Below are 19,096 nucleotides of genomic sequence, written 5' to 3'. Positions count from 1 at the left end.
TCTCTCTCTCTCTCTCTCTCTCTCTCTCTCTCTCTCTCCGTCAAATTCACTCTTCTATATTCTTCCTGTATACAATTTCCTGTTTGTCGAAGCATCATTTTCTAAACACTTATATTGTTTTATGTTTCGAGGTTAAATAGAGAGTTAATTTTTTTAACTTCACTTTTTAATTTCTTTTATTGTTCATTTCTGTTATTAGTCAATTTGAATTTATAATTGATTACATTCGAAGATAATTGCATAACTCGGACATATATCGTTGAGTACAATCAATAAAATGCATGAGTCAACCATCATTAGTAATGAAATAATAAAACAGAACTGTCGATAGTAATTTTTTCATGTTATATTATTAATTGATATGTAACTCGTTGAGAAAAAGTAGTAGTAAGGCTTGGCATAAGGTAAAGAAAAATAAAGATTTCAAGAGAAAACTAGTAGTATATAAAGAATGTAATCGTTTGCATTTACCCAAGAGATACAAGTTGTACAAAAAGCAATTCTCGTCACTTGCTTTTAAATATATTGTCACCGTACAAGATACGTATATACGCGTGCCTGAAGTTTTTTTTCTTTTTTTTTTTTTTGTTGAGATAATACCACGAAGTTGTTATCCCATGGGATGCGAACTTACGGCTGTAACTTGTATTACGTTTTCTCGCATTGTGTGTCTATACTCATACAGAAGTACATAGATATGTATGTGTATATTGCGAAAAGCCGTACTCACGTTTAATACGTATAAATAGTACACAAGTTTGTATAGGATGATCTTATAATATAAAAAATATTGACACACAAATTTTGTATATTTTAAAAGCACTATATTTTTCTAATTTGCAATGATTGGCAATTTGCAATATCGATTATTTAGAAAAATTTAATTAAATAATTACAGTTTTGTACTTATTTGCATATAATATTAAATTCAAGAAAAATTTGCACAATCCAGATTTATGTCCATTTAATTTCTTCTATATATATATATATATATATATATATATATATATATATATATATATATAATTTTTTTTTTATTCTCACATACGAATCGATTTCGAGACATTCTAAATTATAAATCTATTTGTTTACCTGTAAGATACAAAGGAGACAACGTTAAATATGAATTCATATAATTATAAAAGAAACGTGTTCGGTCATATACTTCGAGCGTAAATAATGTCGAAATATTTCAAAGAAGATTTATTGAAGTATATTCAAGGCCATTCTTTGGATAGAGAAGCGTTTTAAATAAGAGAACAGTGTTGTGAATCGAGAGTAGAAATGAGGAAGAGAAGAAGAGCGGTTCCTTTTCGGCAGCAAGGATCGTTCTCTTTGTACCAGGTCGTAAGGTCGTGTCATCAAGAGAAATTTATTATCCTGGTAGGCGGCAACGGTTCAGACCCATGTTCTAAAGCCCCAAGAATATTTCGTCTCACGGTCTTTAAATCGAGCGCTCGTAACAAAGATTTAATTTTTCATTTATGACGATTAAGTTTCGCTTCGACGGTCTCGTTTGTATATGTAGTATATATTTCTCTTTCAAAATTTAACTCCTGCACTTTTCCTTTGGACGTTAATTAAAGTATTGAAGGATTTGACTTTAAAGTTTTCGACTTTAATTCGAAATAGTTATTAAACCTTTTCGACTCATTCAGATCTGGATTCGAGTTATCGTTCGGTCTTTTTTTTTTTTTATATATATATATATATATATATATATATATATATATAAAGCACTCTTCGAAGGTAGTCATTTAAATGTCGTCGCTTTGACAAATTCTAAATTAGATTTTGAGTTTTTAGAAGTAAATGTCGATATTAGTCAAAGTCGTTGCTAATAGTCCTTCGTAACCTCGTTATATGTTATTCATAGTATTGTATATATAACTTTTCCTTCAGTTTAAAGCTTTATATATTACAAGAGATAGATCGATAATTTTTAAAACGTAGTTTTCGATGCAGGTGTGCATTTTTCAATGGATCCTTGTTCGAGGACGTTCAATGTAAGTACTTTGACAGAGAGGGATGTCCAGCATGAGGGATCTTCATTGCCTAAAGCATTTTTTCAAAAGGCAGGTGTTACGTTCTGTCTGATTAATTTTTCTGACATCTCGTAGGATCCTTGCAATTTACTCAAAGTATCCGATCGTATGACAGGTGGCAGTGGCAGAAAAATCACAAACGTCTAATCGTGCTTTTCTATCCTCACCGACGTCATTACAGTCCAGGTGATCCGCTTTCGGACTCGTTCTTTATTCTCACGAACTATCCTTGGAACGAGTTTAAACATCTTCGTGCCGTTTACTCGTAAGGTGTGCTTCTTCGTCGATGAACGTAATAACAGGTTCTCTCTTTTTACCTTCAAACGGGACTCTATAATTTTAACGAAGGAAAGGAAACAAATTTTTTAAACGATAATTTTTTCTATCCATCTCGATTCTCACACTCAACATTTGCGAAATTAGACATCTAAACTCTGTCGGTCTTACCAAGGATATATAAAATTACACTAGCACACAATGAGACAAATAATAAGTAGGTAGGATATGATAAAAGATACGTACGTACATACATATATATATATATATATATATATATACATATATATATGGAATATAAGGAACGTGGTTGGATTGTTGAACTCGAAGGGGGAAAAAAGGTTTGATCGATACAGGGTAAAGTTAGGTAAACGAGTTATCAACGTCGGTGAATAAGAGGAACGTTAGGTTTGGGAAGGACGACGGAAGGAATTAACTCCTTGCAATTTCACGTGGTGGACAATGTTCGTGCTCGAAGACGAAGGAAAGGAGAATCGAGGTGGACCGAAAGGACGCCGGGTTGCCGTGGCTTTACCCTGACCGAGCTGCTGCGCTCCGTGACGGGCCACATTCCAAGCATTCCACACGGTCACGGCCATATCTCTCATTCCTCTAGATTTCCAAGCTGGCACACCAGCGTGACTCTTCTCTCTCTCTCTCTCTCTCTCTCTCTCTCTCTTCTCGTAGTATTCACATCTTCGTCGTACAAAAGGCATAAGAAGATACAAGTTCATGTACCATCGACTCTTGCGATTCCTTTCCTCCCACCATTTTCGTTCCTCCTTGCATTCGACGCTTCCCATACTACGCTTCATCCCTACCATGATGATCGAGCGTGCAACAACCCTCGCCAGCCGTCTGATTCACTCGACTCCTTGAACTTCCTCACCGAAAGCGACAACGTCATGCGCCATATCGAAAATTTTATATTTCGTAAAATGTTTCGAAACCCTCTTTTGTATCGTTCGTGTTCTTATAGAAACATTGATAGTATCTGTATTTTTAAATGCCTTATGCTATTTCTTTCTAACATGTTTCAATGATCGATTGTAAAAAGAAATTGAGAGAAATTTCGTAAGTAGAAATTAATTTAAGATCATAGATAAATTATGGGAAAAAGAAAGACGAAGATGCTATATGAATGGATATATTAATAAATTTATTAATCAATAATAATACTATACTTGAATAAATTCGTGTTTAGAGATAGTATATTGGAATGTTATAATTGACTATTTTACAAAAAGTGTAATCGATATGTCGTAGATACGTTTAGAGGAAGATTTAGAAAAGATATTTAAAGAAATAGAAGAAGAGAAAATTTTAACTAAACATATTCCCATTAGATCTATTTTCTCGTATACACATACATGTGTATGACGTATCTAGTTATTAAATCCGTAGAAAATGTCACGTTTCTGTTCGGTGATCAAAGTTACAAAACGCGAAATAATATAGTTTATTGAGAGCAGTATTTCGTTGATTTTGCTTGTCACACTAGCTCCGTTATTTTCTACGAGTTTCTACCGCACGGAAAACCCTTTACGACCACGTTCGGAATCTTTTCGATTATATCGATTTTATTCGTGGACAATGATCTTCTCGGAGAAAATCGAATTGGATTTTCTCAGATCCGTTCGATGATTGTGGTGCATCCAGTTGAGGATACGAGATAAAAGTAAAATCTTTTCTATCGATTCCATGGAAGAGAAACGATGCGATGCAAAGTAGTACACTAACGAAATCGATTCAAAATGGAACGGTAGTATTTCGAAATTTAAGAAAAAGGAAGAAAAAGAAAAAAAGAATTATTCATTCTTCTTAAAGAGGAAGGAGGCAGAAAAAAATTTTCTCTTTCCCGTTTGAATTTAATCGAGGTTTCCGGGTTGGGGAGGAGGGGGCGGGAGCGCGGAGGGAACAATTTTGATGACTTCGAAATTTTCAATTTATTCCATTCGCCGAATTCCTTCGGCGCGCGGTTCGAGATAAAAGGATCCGAGATATCCATTCTTGGATTGAAATGGAAGTCGGGCTCGCATTGTAGGGATTAAAGGATCCACGTCCGGTCCTTCCCGCGCGAGCCGTTGTAATCGAATGAAGTGCGATTCCGTCTCACAACTCCCGCCTCTCTTGGCGTGTAATACTGGAAAATTGTTTGACTATCTGCCGAGTACTTTGCTCGACGTGACGTGAAACCGATGGAAGATTGGAAGATGTGAACGCGAGTATTCGTGCTCGGAACGAGAGAAAGAGAGAACGAGATATGGAGCTTTGTATGTACGTCCGTATGCATCAATATATATATATATGAATGTATGTGTGTAAGAAAGAGAGAGAGGGAGAAAGGGAGAGAGAGATAGAGAGAGATAGGACGACCAACGAGACGACCAACAGGAGACAGAAAGCGAAGTCAAGACATAAGCAGACTCTTTGATCAGCAATTAACACCGACGTCCGAGTTAGAGCCTGATTTACCGTATGCTCATCCACGAACGAAGGAGCCATTGACTTTCCCTTTGAATGAACTCTTGAATAGATCTTTGTGCTCTGCTTTGTATTAATCATACATTCGCGGTCGCTGCTTCATGTATTTTTTAAAATGACGACACGGGATGGATATATGCATATGTGCATACATGTATGTATGTATGTGTATGCACGTGTGTGTATATATATATATATGTGTGTGTGTGTGTGCTTGTCTACGTATGTGTATATTCTGTCATAGTCAGATACATTTATTTTTTAAAGTGACAGACCCTTTGATCATTTTTCTTGCATTTTCTCTAACAGACTAACAATTATTATTATTATATCCTTTATTTCACATCGCAATTATTTAAAATTTATGTTAGCTTTAACGTAGAATCTTTTTTTTTTTTTTCCTTTTACAAAATTTTTTCTTCTTGCAAAAGATATAAACGAGAAATTAAATTCTTGCATCATAATTCGATCAGAAGTATGTAACGTAGCGTGAACGTTCGAATTTAATATCAATTAGTCTTTTACAAATATTATATTGCTTTCAAATGTAATTGAGTTTTATGAATAGATAAAGGGAAAATTTTTCTCGTTCAAAGGTACTTCTATTAGTTTTAGAACTCTACGATTTGTACAATTTCGAGATATATATATATATAGAGAGAGAAAGATAGATAAATAGATAGGAAGAAAAGAGAGAGGATAACGATGGAAACTGAGTCTTTGATCAGCAATTAACACCGACGATCGGACTTAGAATTTGATCTTCCATATGCTCATCGAATGAACCTAGTTGGGGAGTATAGCAACCGTTTCTCCTCGTATTTCGTCCCCTGGTAAACTGAAATCTCCCTTTCCCTTTTCCCTCTATTTTATCGTCTCTCGACGCCACATCCCGTACGCACGGATTTCAACAATATACCTAGTAGAATACCCAGACGAACGTGTTTCAGTGACGGCTTCGATCGAGTTTCGATATCGATTCGAAAGTTTCGGATAACACGCAATTGCCAACTTCCGAGAATATCGCTTCTATATATCTAACCGATAACGAGTTAATGTTTATAATCTCATGGATAATCTCATCGATATTTCATTCGTTTCTTTCTTTTTCTTGTTTCTTTTCTTTTTTTTTTTTTCTTTTTTTCGTTAGAACGATTAACTCACCTAGATATATATATATATTTTTTTAATTTCTTCTAGGTGAGATCCTCCACGTTTAATATCAAGAAGGCACATGGCGATACATAATACTTTCTTCGATTAGAACTTCCCCGAAGAAAATTCGAAGAATTTAATGGACTGACTAGCGAGGTCATCCAATCGAGTTGCGCAAGATGGCGGTATCTTACGTAACGGTGTCTTCCTTTGGAATTTGTCGTTTAAACCTTTCTCGTTTATCTTTTTCTCATTCTTTCTTATCAAAAATTAATAAATTATATGTCGTAGTTTGAAAAATGGTGTTGTTTTTTTTTTTTTTTCAAACGATCGGTTAAAGAAACTTCTTTTATTTTTCATGGTAGTTCGACTTTAATTCCATGACCAAACTTGTGACGAATCATTTATACGCTTTGTATTTAACTACTAAAGAGAGTATAAACGTTTTGGACCGAGAAAAGTGTTGATTCGAGCACGATTACGAGAGCAGAGCTTCATAGAATTTTATTGTTCACCTGAGATGAGCAAGTGTGTTCTCTGTAAGGTAGAGGTTCATGCCCGTAGTGGTTCATTACGATGTACAGGATAATGAGTTCACCTCTGTGACTCGTGTAGCTTACAGGCCTCCTGGCCCCCAAGCCTTGCAGTCAACTTCAAGAACAATAGGCTGCGACCGAAACACAAACTGCACTTTCATTAGGGAGTCATTAGTACTCATAACTAATGAAATTAAGTTCCTCTCTTAAGTTTCTCTCCGTCTCTTATATGCCAACTTGTTCGAAAAATATGCATACTCATGTTCATCGACACATTATTTTCTTATCATTATCATCAATAATTTGTGATTAAGGTAGTAAATTTTTGATTTGTCCTTTGTTAGATTTTATTATTATTAAGTAGAATCGTTCTATCTCATATTTGTCTATCTACTTTGACATTCTTTCGCAATAATGAATATTTTTATACGATTGATAGAAATAAATGTGAAAGAGTAGAGTATCTTCGGTAAAGATAAAAAAAAAAGGTTACCGATAAGAGTAACCTACTGATTTCCCATGTAATCGTGCGAAGCTGGCATTTGTCTTTCAAGATTATCGTCTCGTCCTGTTATCGCATCAAGTATTAATAGCGAACACGAAGTAGAGATACCCAAGTTTATTGGTAGTTAATGTCTTAAGTAATTTATCGATAGGAAAGGTTATATAAAGAGATGTGATGCCTGTGGAGTCTCCTCCTGTGAAACCTGCTACCACTTTGAGTTGAGTCAGACTTTCATAAATAATTGCTATTTATCACGAGTTTGATCACTTTTCCGATAATCCGTTTAATATTCTCCTAACATCTTTACGATATCTTGAATTTTCGTATCCTTATACAATATCTCTTCAATGAGAAATAAATTCAAGATTTGTCTTTTGATGCATTCCGATTGAATTTTCAATCTGTAAAATTAAACAGGCTACAAAAAAAAAAAATAAAAAAAAAAAGAAAGAAAAAAATGTTAGATATTCAACGATATTAAATTATTTCAAAAATCACGATAACACACATTTCACACATTTGTCTAAACATGACAAAATACTCATCTTCTATATACTTTCGTTTTTGCTCGAGAGTTTTTATCGTTTTCATTTGAATCATCTGAATCATTGCTATTATCATGATAATTTATAAAGGTTTGAATAGACGAGAGAGTATACTGCGATAATCCATCTGTTCTCTCTGCAATGTAATCGTTTCTATCTCATACTGGTGCGTTCTATCCGATAAGGTATTAATGAGAACGTTGAATGATAGTAATTAACTGGCCGTTACCACGGCACGCGCACGGCAATACATTTAATTATCTATCGAAAGTTATAATCTCTTCTTGTTGATGCTACTGTGGAAAATTAGCGTTAAGTGATTCGAAGGATCATTAAATCGTGATTTACATTTGCCTCTTTGCTGTTAAATCGGATATCGATGTACATACATATGTGTTTAGAAACAATTGCTCGAATGAACATTAAAATTGTCTGTTTAATAGGATGGACGGATAAACTTGTTGAATTTAGTACATGATAAACTATAATCGAATGAGCAACGTTATTCAACAATGATTAAAGGAAATAAATTGAAATAAAATAAATTAAAATTTGATAGGATATTATATGCATGATAAAAATAAATGACGAATTACATTATCGGTTTATCTTAATTATTTCAATAAAAATGAGTCACGGTCTTTTTAAGCTTCGGAATGGAAGGTACAAACCACGCGATGCTTTTTGAGAAAGAGAGAGAGAGAAAAAGAGAGAGAGAGAGAGAGAGAGAGAGAGAAAGAAATGAAGGGAGAAAGAAAAGAGGAAAGGCACGCGAGCACGGGTAGTGCGAGTAATTGTCATCGTGAGCGCGGAGAAAAAGCGTGAGGCAAAAGCGGAAGTGTGCTTGAGTAAAGTGGATAAGCGTTATGGCGGTATACACGCGTGGCGGCAGGCACGTTATCACACACATGCACATTGTACACACATACACATGCAAACGTACATACGTATAAGCAGAAAAAGAGAGTACACGCAACGGGCATGCCGAATAGTCGCGTCGCACCGTCGCGAAAGAAGCACGCCTGCTGTTTCCAACTTGACGCTCCGTAAAAGCTTCGTAGACGACGCCGACGGCGCGACGAGACTTAATAAGTTTTGTCGCATCCGTAAAATGACTTTGCAAATGCGCCAATGGTGACCGCATGTATGAAAGAAAAAGAGGACAGACAAGAGGGAAGAAACATTTGGAATAATTTTTTCTTCTCTATTTTCGTTTTCTTTCAATTTTACGGAGAACGTAGTTGTATGTTCTATACGTATGTTCCCTTTAATAATTCGACTTGTATATCTATTAGTCTAAGACCGGTCCAAGTTGTTGAAAATCCTTCGTTAAGCTAACTTAGACGCAAAGTTTTGACGTCTAAGAATCTTCAAGATGGAAATTCGAGGAGTAAACTTGTAAGGATATATATATTGAGTTTGAAAGGATATGCATGTGTGCATATATATATATATATATATATATATATATATATATATATATATATACGAGGGGACCACCAAAGTTACTCGACACGGTTATTAAAGAACATGTTTCTCATTAAGAATGGGAATTGAGACATAAAAAAGTTTGACCGAAGGAAGTTAAGGTTCTTGTACATGTATCAAAGAAGGTATCAATCGAAATTCTATCGTATCGAATATAACTACCGACAATACGAAATGAAGATCTTTCTTTCTCATTAAGAATCATCGAGAACTGGTAAGATAATACCGGAAAGTCTAGCCACAGGAAATGACGAGAATAGACGATGAAACGAGAGGATGAGAGCGCACAAATCGGAGACACGGCGAAAGCGCGTTCGTCACGGTGTAATTTAAGGAGCTTTGATGCCCTTCCCCTTGTATATGTATATCTATATACGTACATACAATACATATGGACTCGATAATTCCGTTCACACTACCCTTCGTTCGCGAAACGATGTAAAAGTACATCGAGAAGAGAGGAGACAGAAGTCACGTGACGTCGAGTGGGATCGTTCATTCTTCTTTATTCTTTATTTACCGACTCTAATGGCTTCTGGCAGGAGGACAAGAACGAGGGTCCTCCTGTTAGGAGAAGAGTATCGTCCTGACGGACGATGTCAATTATATTCCCATAGATTCCTCGTACTTGGTCGAGATGGTCTTGCCAAAGAAGGTCAACGTTGGAAAACTAGGTATAAAGATGTTCTTTCTTTATTTATTTCTTTTTTTCTTTCTTCTTCTATGGAGTCGCTCTAAACCTGAAATTCACGATCATCGAGAAGGCATTATTATTCGGCAGATCGTCGAAGAACGTATTATCGAGCACGAACGTAGCCAGGTGTAACTCGTATGCCTTGGTCTATCGTCGTCGACAGAGTCGAGAGTTCATATTGTACCGGAGCATACTATGCGGTGCCTCGAGAATAATGGCGTCGTCCTTTGTACGCGATGCTCTATTGATGTCGAAGGGAATTCCTTAACGTACGCGATCTGGAAGGTACCCCGTCTGTCTCCTCTCTTTCCACATTTTATACTTCCCTCTTTTTCTCTCTTTCTTTTGGCTTTTTTTTATTTTTCTTTCACGAGGACGAGAAGAAGCGTCTTCTCAGTACGAATCGGCCTCGGGAAGAGGAAAATGAACTCACGTTCGTACGTGCTATTGTCGAGTCCCCAAGGGTACGTAAAGTTCCTAGGGATTTTTTGAGGTTTCGAGTCGCAAGGAACCGAGTGAGATCCAAATTTAAGGAGGTAGGGAGGAACTCCCATCGAGGTGCCATGATAAAATTTAGAGTGTGTATTGTGAGGAGGCATGCACATGGAGTTCTCTCTTTCTCTCTCTCTCTCTTTCTCTCTCTTTTTCTCTCTCTTTCATTCTCTCGTTAAACGTCTGCGGCTTTTCTCTCGTACAGACAGATGCCGCTAGGCGAGGGCGTCCGGAATGTTGTCTCGCTGGATTTTAGGAATTGTACGGGCACCGTCGAGCACGGTACCACCTTTCGTTTCGAACGAACGAATCTTTTCAGGGCCGCTAGGGTACCCTTTTCAAAGACAACCTTGGAGGACTTTATTGAAGCGGCGTTAAGTTATTTATGCGTTGGACTGAAACGAAAGCATTATCCTTCTCGAACCATACATAAGAACACAATCCTGCGTTGTTTAGTTTTTTTTTTTTTTTCCGTTTCTTCGGCATAGTGCCACCTGAATTACGCGATCTCGCTTATCGCTTTTGGATTATGGATAGAGAAGTCTTCTGGTTGACATTAAGAATACGTTCGAAGAACTTCAATCCGCATAATCGAGGATAAACATTTGTTTAGCTTAAATGTCAACAATATTACTTCAATAGTCATTATTTGTATTGAGCAAATCATATTTGTAAGATAAGTTAGCCTATTTGTTATATCAATTCAATGAAATTTCTTGCCTTTTCTTTATACTTTACAAGGAGAACTTTTCCAGATATCCCTTCACCGCGATATTTTCTTTTCTCTTTTTTTTTTCTTTTTCTTTTTCTTTTTTCTCAAAGACGATTGGGCAACTTGAAAATCGAAGGCATCTCAAACGTTTCTCTGGATAAGGGCAACGCAATTATGGGCGTGAATGAAAATGCAAGGAGTTTCTTTCTTTAATCGCTCTTGTTTGATCTTAGAGTAAAGTAATGACCCGTCGGAGACCTACTAACATTTCGTCGAATCATCGTTATTGTGAAAGTATAGGATGAGATTGGAATTAGAAGAATCTCATCGTTGCATTCTGCATAAGCAAAAGGATACTCACTCGTAACGTGTATTTCTTTTTCTTTGTTGTATTTCTTTATATCAAGTAAATTAGGTTTACATGTATATCGATAAATTCGATATCTACCATCGTTTCATATAATCTCTCTCTCTCTCTTTCTTTTTCTTTTTTTTTTTTTTATCCAATAAATTTATTGCCATTGAAATAACAAGAGAGCTGATTCTGAAGCAATTTAATTATGCTAATTTGTTGAAACTTTCTGTACTTTCCAACAGTGTCTCGATCGTTCTGGTTCTTTATCGTCAGTCAAATCGTACGATCTACGATTGTTGATAAACCGACGAATTAAAGCTCTCAATGACTTTCTACGAATGGTGGACTATTAAAAGCGAGGAGATAAGGAAAACGACAGAAAATTATGTTTCTACCTGATTCTCCGAGTAATACGATAAAACTACGAATAAAAGGAGACGGAGAGAGAGAGAGAGAGAATGTAAGAGAGAACGAGAGAAAAAGAGAGAGAGAGAGTGGGAGAGGAAAGATGTAAAGAAAGAGAGAAAGATATAAATAGATACTATATTCGGTGGTAAGTTCCTTTTCGTCGAGACTCTCTTTTCTCAAACGATACTCTTTAAACTCTTTGCTGCTGTCTTTTCCACCTAACGTGCTTTTTGAGTAAGGTCGTGTTTCAAGTGTCGACGATTAACGTTCCCCGTTTTCTTGGCTAACCTTTTAATCTTCCTACGACGAGTGGGTTTATCTAAATTATACTCAGTGTGTGGGAACGTCAAAAGAGAAAAAGAAAAAGAAAAAGAAAAAAAAGAATAAGAAGTAAGAGGTATCAGTAACAGTCAATTATTAAGAATAAATGTGTCCTACAAGTCAAAGTTTTGCGTCAACTATATAGCATGTATAATTTTAAAGAGCTTTTAGAAAGGAAAATCGAACAAGTTCTCGTAACGTTTATGTCGTGTTACGTTGCATTCAACGTGACGACTCTCACTCGAATAAAAATCCTGCGTTATTTTGCTTTCTCCTTTATAGCGTTCACATCGGATCGAATATTCGATAAAGGATCGACTGTTTTCTTTCTGCTATATATTAAAAAGTAATAATTGAATATAATCTTTATACGATATAGCAGTCAAAGCAAGGCATTCTATTTACGGAATGTTCCAACGATTACTATTTCCCTAATCTTGATAATATGTTCATGAAAGTGGTGTGTACAGTAGAATCTCGCTTATGAGAACAAGTTGTTTGACAATATCTCTGGAAGGAAGAGATAAACGTCAGAGATTTATAGTACAAGGAGTAAACTTTTATATCACAAATGTTAATGTACAGGGTAATTTTAAAAGGTCGTAAATATACAAATTCGTTAATATATATCACATAAAAACTTTGAAGATTTTTGATTTTAATCGTTTGAAAAATATTACGTTTTCTAAATTTTAGATATAAATACCATAGACACTGATTTTGGAAATATACTTCTGTACATTTAAATGATCAAGTTACTAATTACTTATTTCTTCTTATACTTGAAATATTTAAAAAAAAAAAAGATAGAGTTTTATGTTACTTTTTTCGTTGACGTAATTACGAAACAATGTGAAATAAAAATTTTTCGGAGATCGTGTTACGCAGTTAATGAATCTCTTTTTCAATTTACGGAGTGTTTAGAACGTTGCAGCGAAAGACTAGTCGAATGATACGGTAAAGGATCATAAAAGAGACAGGCTGTTGTTAAAATAGCAGCACCATAGTGGCAGTCTATCGGTAAAGGGGCAAGAAGAAGTAACGAGCGGTCTCCCATGGCACGAGTAGCTATACGGGCCTGAGGAATGCGCTCGTCCGATCCCACGGCTTATCCCCCTCCTCCATTCTTTATCTCTCTTATTCTCTTCTCAGATCGTAGTATTACTAAGGTTAGCTTCTATTCTACTGCGTCCATTCGAACGATCGAAGTGAGTACTACGATCGTTACGAATTATTCAATTTCATTTTTATCTATATTTCATTGAAAATAAGTCGTTTCTAAGATATATCTTAAGTCGATCTTTAAAACTTAGATAATACATTAGATTCAAAAGAATAGAATTTTTTGTCCGATAAAATGGTGCTACCTTTGCAATTGGTTAATTCTTCCTTAATCGAATAAAATTTTGATTCGAATGAATTCATTATAGTTTTCTATTCTTCTTTTTTTTTTTCTTTCTTCTTCTTCTTCTTCTTTTATTCTTATTTACCTTCTTCATCTATCCAATACATTTATTTTTGAATTAATAATAATATCTGTTGAAATATATGTCTAAATAGACATGTATATATATATATATATATATTTTTTTTTTTTCTTTTTTGGTCTGATCTTTTAAAATATTCTCATCTTGCGGTATAAGTTTAACGGTTAAAATAACGATGCATATAGTCATTGACAAGTAATAACGATTACGCTTATTTTCCGTCGACTGAAAAGAGAGCCATTTTCAATGGAAGGACTCCTTACCTGCAGCATCGACACACTCGAGGTCATATTGCGGTACTGCGAGCTAATCGCGATTCGCTAATACCGTGAGAGGTACATACTGTGCTCGATGATTTGCAGGTCGTCGTCGTAGTGGTCTTCGTCTTTGGATTAGTGGTTAGAGTTCGTTCGGAGGCAAGTAGATCGAAGATAAAACAGCCGATGCTATGAACGGCACTTCGAGATCCTTTTTAATGACGCAACTCTCTCTCGTATGCTCGCGTGAAAGTTAACTTGTATCGTTTGCCTTGCTTCCTACATATATATATATATATATATATATATATATATATATATATATATATATACATATATACTGTTTAAACATACTTCTTATTTCTTTTTCTCTTTTCAGAAGAAGAAGAAGAAGAAGAAGAAGAAGAAGAAGAAGAAGATTCGGCCATTCGAGTAGCACCTTTTTTCTTTTTTTATTCTCACCCGCTAACGGTTCTCTTGTTTTCCAATAAGAAGAAAAGAAGATAGCATCATGTTCGCTTACGTGCCTTAATCGTATTTCAAGTGGGCGTTTTAGACCTCGACATCGTTTAGATATTTTAGACAGCTAAATAAGTCAACGTGAAAGTTCGCAAAGCTGCGACGACGACTATAACGATATTCGATATTATCATATATATATATATATATACACAAGCATATGTATGATTACGTAAAATGTTAGAAAGTAACGATTCAATTTTCCATCGTATGTAGTTTTAATCATACCAAGATTCTAGATAATCTTTCGCGTGGCTAATCTATTTCTTATAATCGGTCACGATTTTCTTCGACTTCCTAGTTGTACCTTTGTCAAGATCGTACATTTCGAATACGCGCGAAATGATCTCACATTTTTTTTCACAGACAATCTTATCGTAAATTTGTATATTTTTTAAAACGTAGATTGTCACTTTTTGTCGTCGTAAAAAATTATTTCATCGATGCTGTCGTAAAAATTATAAATTCCTTCGGCACGAATGAACTGTAATTCTTCGATTACCGTTACTTGCCTTCAGGTCGTGATTAACTCGTAATCATTTATAGATCCTAGTAAGTAAATCGAACTTACTTTGAGTTTTTGCGTATGACCGCATCGACAGCAACAATAGGACATGTAATCTGGTAGCGCTGGCATAAATTTAAGTTGTTCCTGTTGTTGCTGCGAGTACTCGTCGACGAGTTTGCGATAATGTACCCTGAAGATGGGCCGTGTTGCGTTTTGCGAGCCTTTTCCAAGGCGTCCCATAATCGCGGAGAATGCGGCCAGGATTTTACGTCCGCGTGCGAACCTCCTCATGCCACGACGACCGTTACACCGCTTCGTCTTCGAACTCGAGACTCGTACTCGCAGCCCTTTCTCCTTCGATCCTTTACGATCCTTTCGACGACGATACCGCCGACCTCCCTGCCGATTCCACACCGACGCTATCGTTTCTTCTTCATTAACGATCTAATGAAAATTTCGTTTCTTTTTTCTTTTCCTTTTCTAGTTTATTATTTTTTTTTTTATTGTTGTCGTTTTTTTCTTTTTCTTTTTTTTCGTAGCACCACCACCACCGTAAATTAATTCATTTTAAGAGTTACGCTATTTCTTTTTTTTTTTTTTTAATCTGTTGCTTCAATACGAACGAAATAAATGAAAAAAAAGAACACCATGAAAAATCGCGTTTCTATTCTCACAAAATTCTTTTACAAATTCCTAATCGATTAGTTCGTGCGAAGCTAGTTTACACACGTTTCACGGCACACCTTAAGGCACTTTCTAAATCGTATTACATAGTGAGCACCACCAACGGGATGGTAGTAGCATCTACCAGCACTTAGCACCGGCGAGGCACACTTTCCACTTTAATTGTCGCGGCGCCTTCAACTCTGGGATATAGTTGAGCTTCCGAGCAGAGAATTCGTCTGGAATTCTCGAAGGCCTCGAATACGATTCGTCGTCGTTGTTGTCCTCTTCTTCTTATTTCTTGGAATTCAAACTTAGTTGAAGTTTAAAGTATCCCTTGAAAATTGCCTTCTTCGAATTGAAATATATATATATATATATATATACCTATATATTTCGATAACACTAATAGTCTCTGTTTCTCTTTCTTCACTAATTTCTTCTAGAAAGAGATCAAATTCATTTAACAGATTCAAAAACTTTCGAACTTCTACTTATTCCCCTTTTATCCCCGAGAATTAGGAAGATTCAAAAATAGTTTTTCTCGAAGTACGAAGTCGGGAGAACTTGTTATTCTTTTCTTTTTTCTTTTTCTTTTTTTTTTTTTTTAAGGTTTCTCAGACACAGTGCAGTCCGTTCCTATTTCCTTCCATGATATTACTATCATCATTGGCAGGTGACGATCCTAATCGGTGATCGGCAAAAGACCGGTCCGTAAGAATGATTTGATAAAGAGAAAGATAGATAGAGAAAGAGAGAGAGAGAGATAGAGAGAGAGAGAGAGAGAGAGAAAGAGAGAGAGAAAGAGAGAGAGAGAGAGAAAGAGATAGAAAGAAGGATCAAAGGAGATACACTCGGTGGCTCACGTAGAAGAATATACTAGGTGTCGCTCTGCATGCCGATCCGCGGAAACCGGTTAACGAGTTCCACTCGCGAGTTCCAGCCTCCGTTGGCTCGCCTTTCGACTGTCAACTCGGCCGGATCCACCGCTTCTGGCTCCTGCTCTTGCTCGAGAGCACTCTATCTCTCTTTCTCTCTTTCTCCGCCTGAAAGAAAGAGAGAGAGAGAGGAAGAGAGAGAGAGAGAGAGAGAGAGAGAGAGAAAGAGACAGAGAGAGAGAAAGAGAAAGAGAAAGAGAGATCTCCTTTTTCTCTTTTTCCCCCACTCGCACGTTTTTCCCGTCGCAGGATGCAGAAGGAGAAGGCGCGTTTTTCCGTTCGAGTTGATTCACCTTCCTCTTCGCTTTAAGGCCTCCTTGCTACGGGCAGATGTAGGGGAGCGGTATCGCGATCCTCGAGGCTCCACCGTCCTTTTTTCGCGAATATACACCGATCATACTTTCTTCGCGATCGGAAATATTCCTTGTCCTTAAAATCCACACACACGTGTTTTTCATCTGTATAAAGTATATATAATATCGTTTAAGACACTTCTTGTCTTTCAACTACGTATGTCCGTAAGTTTCTTCAAGAATTTTATGATTCTTCCTCATTGTAACTTCCCTTGATCGTTGATAATATCAAAAACACTTTTATCGAACTCTCGCACATTTTAACTAGATACCTATAATAAATAGTTTGATCAAACTTCGAGCACTATTAATTGAATATCCCGGCATCGAAGTCGCCGAAGTCAAGTTCTTAGTCCACCTTTTTTCACGAGAACTATCTTTGAAATACGCCGAGAGGATAGAAGGAGAGAAAGAGAGAGAGAGAGAGAGAGAAAGAGATAAAGAGAGAGAGAGAGAGAGAGAGAGAGGAGGATGGAGAGAGAAAAGAGAGAGAGAAAGAAAGAGGGAAATCGGCTTTCTAGCCGGTCGTAGCGGCTACAGCGATACCTTCTCGGTACGTGAAGAGAGAGAGAACTGAAGTCTCCAAAGAGGAGGCAAGCAAGCAAGCAGGCAAGCAGGCAGGCAAGCAGCAAGCAAGCGAGCAAGCAAGCAAGCAGGCAGGCAAGTAGGCAGGCAAGCAGGCAGGCAGGCAGGCAGGCAGGCAGGCAGAAGGCAGGCAGGCATCGAGGAAGGAACCAGCCAGCCCACACGGCGTTCACGTCTTCTCCCCTCAACCTTCTCCTCTTTCTCCCCACTCCTCCCCCACCAAGGCGCGAAACCGAGCGGACCGACCGACCGACCGACCTCTTCTCTCTCCGACCGCTTTCTTGCTCCAACTGCGGCATTGAACACGTTCAACGGCAGCTGGCGAATACCCGACGTCTTCCGTCCTTCTTACTCTCTTGCTAGATTCTCTCTTTCTCTCTCTCTCTCTCTCTCTCTTTCTCATACTCATGTTCGTGAAGAGAAGCATCGCGCCGATCGCATGAGTTTGCGATTCGCGTTCTTTGACCTCCCTCCGGCATGAACTACCCTTTGGCGCTACGTACCTCGACGTAGAGACGTCGTCGAGAAGAGAACGACTTTGCCTTTCGCAACGACTCCACAGTATTTCCGGGGAAATTTGTCTTTCTGTGATATCGTATATCATCAAGGTACGAAACAATCTGTTAATTACTTTTCTTTTAATGAACGCTAAATATTATATAAATTAAATTTAATGTATTCTCTGATTACACTTACTGATATATTATATGTCTTAATTTTGTCTTTACGTCTAAATTAATAATAAAACAATGTTAAACACTATAGGATGAAATTGATAAAAACGTGAGATACTTGGGAAAAGAAAGTCAAGTGAATGGAAAGAGAGTATCATTTCTCTGCTATCATTGTACTGTTAAAAATTAGTTTCGAGTTCATTGCTCGAGTTAGTCTAAGCACTCATCCGTATCTAGCTGATAGGCCGTAAAGTCAAGGGTCTTTTTTATATTGTAGGAAAGCTAATTTCCTCGAGGCTTTATCACGAAGTTTCTTACATCGATGTTTACGACCTTAACGATTCTCTTGTATCGGTAATATTTATTTTTCACTGTAATTGCTAAATGTTTCCTTTTCTAAGAAAGTACTTTAAAGAACAATAAAAACGACATGATTATTCTTGGATAAACGTCATCGAATACGTTGATGAAGGTCAAACTAATGATCCGAGTAACGTTATAATCGTTAATTTGATGATACAAACTTACAGATTTGAACTTGTACGTGATAAAAACTTATCAGTAATATGAGATCTCAAAAGAAGATACTTCCTTTATTGACCTAATTTCCTTCGAAGCTATCTACACCAAGATAGAAGTTTTATTCTCTGCTTGGGTGGATACTGTACCGTTCCTCAATTCAATTAGGACGGTAATTCAGTGACGAGGGATTTTTCCGAGCTACGAAACAATCGGATTTGTGATTGAAAAAATAACATCAGTTGATATTCTGTCTGGAGATTTTTCTTTTTCTAATATAATTTATTTCGAGTTAATAATGTTCAAGTAATATCATTGTTCCGTTAAAATTTTATCAGATTGAAAATTTCGTTGGATATTAGTTTCAAATTGATATCGTTATTATCGATGAATATATTATCTGTTCTTCTTTTTTCACAATAATTTTTCTTTAACAACGTTGAATAAATTTCAAAAAGACAATTTAATCTTTTCACTCGTTGAAAATAACCATTCTCCGCTTGAGTATATCTTTATTATTATTATTGAGTATTATTGTAGTTATATATAATAATATATAGGTATATGTATTATATGC

At 36.4% G+C, this 19,096-nt stretch overlaps 1 protein-coding gene across 11 annotated transcripts in view; it reads right to left on the bottom strand.

The window, feature by feature from the left end:
* Positions 1–19,096, bottom strand: part of LOC124423679 (tensin-1-like) — a 196,134-nt gene that overhangs the window by 15,210 nt on the left and 161,828 nt on the right. The window contains exons 1-2 of one of the 11 annotated variants that reach the window (XM_046961757.1): positions 15,838–17,316; positions 14,851–15,750 (exon numbers count right to left, since the gene is read on the bottom strand). The exons of 9 other annotated variants lie outside the window; for them this stretch is intronic. In XM_046961757.1, coding sequence (XP_046817713.1) covers positions 14,851–15,078 — 228 coding nt within the window. In that variant the 5' untranslated portion in view covers positions 15,079–15,750; positions 15,838–17,316. Of the gene's footprint in view, positions 1–14,850; positions 17,317–19,096 lie in introns of those variants that run through there. One more of the 11 variants, XM_046961748.1, reaches the window with a different exon arrangement.

The sequence above is a fragment of the Vespa crabro genome, chromosome 1, assembly GCF_910589235.1.
Source record: "Vespa crabro chromosome 1, iyVesCrab1.2, whole genome shotgun sequence".
Lineage (NCBI taxonomy): Eukaryota > Metazoa > Arthropoda > Insecta > Hymenoptera > Vespidae > Vespa > Vespa crabro.
This window is presented reverse-complemented; position numbering and strand designations above follow the sequence as displayed.